General features: G+C 42.4%; 1 protein-coding gene across 3 annotated transcripts; it reads left to right on the top strand.

Annotated features, from left to right (window-relative positions):
• The first annotated feature begins 1,082 nt into the window (after nt 1-1,082).
• On the top strand, nt 1,083-4,917 carry LOC103641616 (WRKY transcription factor SUSIBA2). 3 transcript variants are annotated; one of them, XR_004853264.1, is made up of 6 exons: nt 1,083-1,179; nt 2,354-2,894; nt 3,165-3,328; nt 3,415-3,917; nt 4,179-4,328; nt 4,863-4,917. XR_004853264.1 is itself a non-coding variant. In XM_020545775.3 (2 exons), the coding sequence occupies exons 1-2, from the start codon at nt 2,348-2,350 to the stop codon at nt 3,182-3,184; spliced, it is 567 nt and encodes a 188-aa protein (XP_020401364.1). In that variant the 5' UTR covers nt 2,269-2,347; the 3' UTR covers nt 3,185-3,386. The 3 variants fall into 3 exon arrangements, 1 of the variants encoding a protein (XP_020401364.1); XR_560411.4 differs by lacking the exon at nt 1,083-1,179 and having other exon boundaries at nt 2,259-2,894; XM_020545775.3 differs by lacking the exons at nt 1,083-1,179; nt 3,415-3,917; nt 4,179-4,328; nt 4,863-4,917 and having other exon boundaries at nt 2,269-2,894; nt 3,165-3,386.
• The last annotated feature ends 817 nt before the right edge of the window (nt 4,918-5,734 follow it).

Genomic DNA, 5,734 nt, shown 5'->3' with positions numbered 1-5,734 from the left:
TTTTATTAATCTATTTATTATAAAAATGCTTTTGAATATGTCACTTGTATATTTCGAATTACATTTATTATTTTTGTAAGTAGTTTCTAATTTAGATATTTCAAGGAAGTGTTTATAAATATGTATATTACTCATATAAGGATCTTTTTATATAGTCTCCTAAAACATTTATTTAAAGGAAATATATCTCTTTTAATAAGATACATAATTGAAATGGCTTCTTTATTATTTCTCAACTGACTGGGGTTTTAGGAGCTAGATTCCAGGGTTTACAAATCCTACCCCCCTTAACAAAAATCTCGTCCTCGAGATTTGAAGGAAAAGGGATATAGGAAGAGTGGTTTGCAATTTAACTTTCAGTTCTAATTATTTAAAAAAAATCAAAAGCTTTTTTTTTCATTAGTGAGTGATTAGGAGAGTATGGGTATCCAACTACTCACTACAAGAAACTGATAAATGTTCGTGGGTAAAATTAAGAACGTGGGTACCCACGTTCTTACTTGAGTTAAGTTCATGGGTTATGTTAAGAACGTGGGTACCCACGTTCATAAGTTAAGTTCGTGGGCCCTAGAGAAAACCGTCGAACTTAACGAGTTAAGAACGTGGGTACCCACGTTCTTAACGTAAGTTCGTCGGGCTTGTGCACACCGTCGAACTTAATCCCGAAAACCTAAATCCAAAAATCTCACGCGCGCGGCTCTCTCTCTCACCCTGTCTCATCCCGCCCACACACGCGCGCGGCTCTCTCTCTCACCCTGTCTCATCCTCTCTCACCTAGCGCTAGACCGAGCCGCCGCCACGCCACCGCGAGTCGAGCCGCTGCCACGACCGGGCCGCGCCTCCGCCGCACCACCGTGACCGGGCCGCGCCGCCGCGAGCGGGCTACGGCACCGCGACCGGGCCTCGCCGCCGCGAGCGGGCTACGACACCGCGACCGGGCCTCGCCGCCGCCCGGCTCGCCAGCTCGGCCCCAACCTGCCCGGGCCGCGCCGCCACTGCGACCGGGTCGCGCCTCCGCCGCGCCATCGCGAGCGAGCCTCGTCGCCGCCCTAGCTCTCCAGCTCGGCCCCAACCCGCCCCGGCTCGCCAGCTCGGCCCCGACCGCCCCTGCTCGGCCCCAACCTCATCTCATTAGTATTCAGAGACACAACTAATTGGTTTCAGTGTTTTATATTTTAGGTACGATCTCTATACTGCATTCTGATTCATGGAAAAAATTTGTTCTTAGGTTCTTGTGTTGTATATAAAAAAATAAATATCCCCCTTTGCACGGCGTTCTAGCACTTATGTGTGTGTTTCTTTGACTGAAATAGTAATTACCAATTTATCAAAGCCATGATTTGTTAATGTTCTTTAGTAGCTGTGTAGTTATCAAAATTTAGTCAGATAACATAACTGATTGCTGATTGATAGTTATAACCATATCTATGCTCATCTTACATATATGTATATCTGAAATTACCTCCCCCTGCTATTCTTTTGGGAGTTAGGAAGTGAATTTTGGTGTTAAATAAATTTGAACTCTTGAATGTTAGACCACAATCCGATTAACTCGATTTTATTGGGTCTAGTGCATGTTGTCGCTAGTCTAAGTTTTTCTTACCTGGATTTGCTTCAGATAAAAAAGGTGACACCATCACTATCACGGTTCGGGAAAATTGTCGGCGTAGAGCTTGCAAATGACTCACAACGGGACCAGTGACCTGCTATTGAGAGCTTCGTACTCTTTTTTAGAGTAACTGGCCACATATGAGTGACACTGTTGTGTTTCTGTATCCCATAATCAAGTCTGAATGACTTATGGTTCTGTTACATTTTGGCTTGACAGCCTATAAATGCTGCAATGGAAGTTTGACCGTTTAAGGAGAATATGTTATGATAAACTAGTAGGACAGTTCAAGGTGAAAAGGTCGCTAGTGTGCTTGCACATTTACAGCAAGTCAGTGATTAGAATATAAAGAGGAAAATCTACAGGAATTTCGTAGGAAGAGTCCACGATTGAAGTAGCATGGATGTTTCCTTATAAGGTTTCAATGGCATTCCTATGTTGCAGTATTGAAAGAATTACTCTTGACCTTTGTGGCTTCGATTATGATCAACAAAATAGGGTGTTCTAGCTTCAACAGAGAATGGAGTCAATATTCGTATATTTTGTCCAGAGTCTTATCTACTCTACTCTCACATGTGCAAAAGTTCTTTTTGCAGAACTGACAAGTTTTTACGAAAAAACTTCAGTATTTTTGTGATGGACCCTGTTGTGATCTACCTATATGGGCTTCTGTATTTCTTATTCTTGTTGACTCACGCTGCAAATAATTTTGTATTCCATGACATTCATAGTTCTCACATGCAGGCTCCTTCAGTCAACAATCAAAACCATCATGACACTATGCAAAAATATAGCTCAAATCAAACCACACCATCTAGCAATTTGAAGACTGAAAATAAACCTCTCTGTTCACGGGAATCGAGTCACACAGCACATGCTTCAATTGCTCCAAACCAAACTGTTTCGATAGTTTGTCCGTCTGACAACATGCCTGCTGAAGTTGGTACATCAGAGATGCACCAGATCAATAGTTCTGAAAATGCTACCCAGGAGACACAAATTGAAAATGTAGCTGAAAAATCAGCAGAGGATGGCTATAATTGGCGTAAATATGGACAAAAGCATGTCAAGGGAAGTGAAAATCCTAGAAGTTATTACAAGTGCACGCATCCTAATTGTGAAGTTAAAAAGCTATTAGAGCGTTCGCTTGATGGCCAAGTTACTGAAGTTGTTTATAAAGGGCGTCATAATCATTCTAAGCCCCAACCAAATAGAAGGTTAGCTGCTGGTGCAGTTCCTTCAAGCCAGGGTGAAGAAAGATACGATGGTGTGGCAACTATTGAAGGTGAGTGTCCCATGGTTTTCTGTAAATATATTGGATTCTGGTGAATTGCAATTTCACCTTGAGCATACTCATATCTAGTTTTGCATTATGAAGTATTTGCTTGCTCATTTTGCATGTCTGTTTCAATTACTTTTTTAACAATTTAAGTTCTGACTTTTCAAATTCTTGAGAAGGAATGGTTTGAATGCACAATGATGATTTGATAATAAGTTTTCAAATGTTTACCTGTTACATTTTGTTGGGTCTGACAATTTTTCTGTTAATATGCAGACAAGCCTTCAAATATTTAGACAATTTTTCTGTAACCAAGTACATTCAGCTGGCATGATTGACACTGTTCCGGGTCCAGCTAGCGATGATGATGTTGATGCTAGAGGTGGAAGATCCTACCCTGGGGATGATGCTAATGATGATGATTTGGACTCGAAACGCAGGTAAAAGATAGTTTGAACTTTGGACTCACTATGCCCTAAGGGTTTTCTCCTGCCAATTGCTAATGCTGTACTCCACAATTATGTAGCTAGGAAAATGGAATCTGCTGGTATCGCCGCCGCCCCGGCTCGCCAGCTCGGCCCTGACCGCCCCGGCTCGCCGCCGCCGCACCACCGCCCCGGCTCCGCTAAGCTCGGCCTCGCCGCCGCCACACCAGCAGGCCGCGCCACCAGCAGGCCGCACCACCCCCAGCAGACCGCGCCTCCGCTCAGCTCGGCCTCGGCGCAAGCTCAGCTCACCACCGCCCCACTGCCCCAGCTCGGCCTCGGCGCCACCACCACCCAGCTCGGCCTCGGCTCGCCGTCCGCTGCCCAAGCTCGGCCTCGATCGGCTCGCCAGCACCGCCGGCCTCGATCGGCTCGCCAGCGCCACTTATGTGAATTTGTGAACTTATGTATTTCGACTTATGTGAATTTGTGAATTTGCAGATGTTGCCATGGCTAGACCTTCTGACATTAGGACAGTGCTGGCATCCTATCAAGGTCATGATGTTGCTGCTAAGTTTATTGAGCGTTCAAAGGAACACCAGCGGTAAGCAAATATGGCTATACCTTGTTCTAGTTTTTGTTGCAAGACATCATGTGAATGTTCATGACATTGAATCTGTGCAAGTTGCTATAAGGTTACAATAGTTTGGGTTTGATGTGAGTCTATGAATGAATCACTAATTTGTGCTACAATCTGACATGACATATTTTGCTTCTTTGCATTAATGCTTCTAAAAGGAAGTGTCTTTAATATTGAACTGTGTTGTACTCCCTCCGTTTTAAATTCTAAGTTGTTTTGTTCTAGGTACTTTATTGCCCATGTATATAGACATAACATATATCTAGGTGCATAGCAAGATCGATGTATCTAGAGAAGCCATGACGACATATAATTTGGAATGGAGGGAGTAATTCTTCAATGGAAGTGGCTCTAATTATATTAAAGAAAGATGTTGTAAGTTCCTAATCATCTCCCACCAAATTTCTCATGTGGATAGGCTAGATATTTAAACTTGAACTGAATTTATGACATTGCATTAAGGGATTAGTTGTGCTTGACTGGTCTTCAAAGTGATATGTGGCCCCTCTTTCACTATGCCTGATTTCACCAATACCTGAAAATATAAGAAAAATACAATGTCTACAGGTCTGGCCTTTGAGTATATTTTGACCACCAGTAGGCATGTTTAGGCTCAGGATCTGAACCAGATCATGTGATAAATTAACAGGTCTGGAGTTCAGACTATTTTAGTTTGGATTTTGCAAACACCATAGGACTCCCCCCTCTTTACAGATAAGCTGTAGTATGCTTTGAGAAACAAAGCCACTCGCTCGCTGCAATGCCAGAAGTAGCCAACCTTGTGCGCTTTTAGGTGTGAGCTACAATAGCCTTTCTGGAATTTAACTATGTGGTGCATATAATATTTTGGTAAGCTATACAGATGATCAGGACTGTTAGCCTGACGACATTAATCTTCCCATCTCACAGGCGTGTGCAGGAACAGAGCAAACTTGGGCGCTTATGGCGACGGTGATGGATCCTGTAAGTTCAAGATTACAGTAATTGTTTCTGAATTCTAGATTTACAAAAAGAGGATATGTGTTTCCCCAATAGCCCTGTTGTAATTCAGTGACTATGAACCTATTTAATTGAGATAGTGACTATGAACCTATCTGAAATCAACCTACAGATTCCAGTAACAGTTACACTAAATCATTTTCTCGTCGAGCTTAACACGAGACAATCCCTGCTACAGTTACACCTATAATCTAATTAAAGCCGAATCTCTGATCAGTGCACAAGCTATCCACATTAACGCTATCAATGCATCAGTCGGAGTTTGCAATCAATGGTTCCAGACACCAACTACTTTCCTTGTCCACCTTAGCATCGAGTGATACCATGTCAGGTAATGGGACAGCATCACCATGCTGATTTCTTAACGCATGGGCGGCACTTTACTAGAACTCTAGAAGTATGTAGTTATTGTATACATGTAAGCGCTATTTATCATCTTAAGGTAAAGCTTTACCCATTCAGTAATTAGAAAAGGGCCTTGTTGTTTGAATTACCCATTCAGTAATTTATGAGAATTTTGGTGTACATGTGATTTAATGCTTTCCTATATTTATTTAGAAAAGGGCGCTATGTTTATCATGCTTTCCTATATTTATTTAGAAAAGGGCGTTATGTTTATCATGCTTACCTATATCTTGGTGTACATGTGATTTAATGCCAGTTGTATATTTATGAGAATTTTGGTTTATTTTGAAGGATTCTGGCTCTCATCAAGTGACTCCTGCCCCTCACGCTGACTTTGCGGACAGATGTCTCAATTCTAGTGGTGGAGCTATGAACAA

Source organism: Zea mays, chromosome 10, assembly GCF_902167145.1.
Source record: "Zea mays cultivar B73 chromosome 10, Zm-B73-REFERENCE-NAM-5.0, whole genome shotgun sequence".
NCBI classification, from domain to species: domain Eukaryota; kingdom Viridiplantae; phylum Streptophyta; class Magnoliopsida; order Poales; family Poaceae; genus Zea; species Zea mays.
This window is presented reverse-complemented; position numbering and strand designations above follow the sequence as displayed.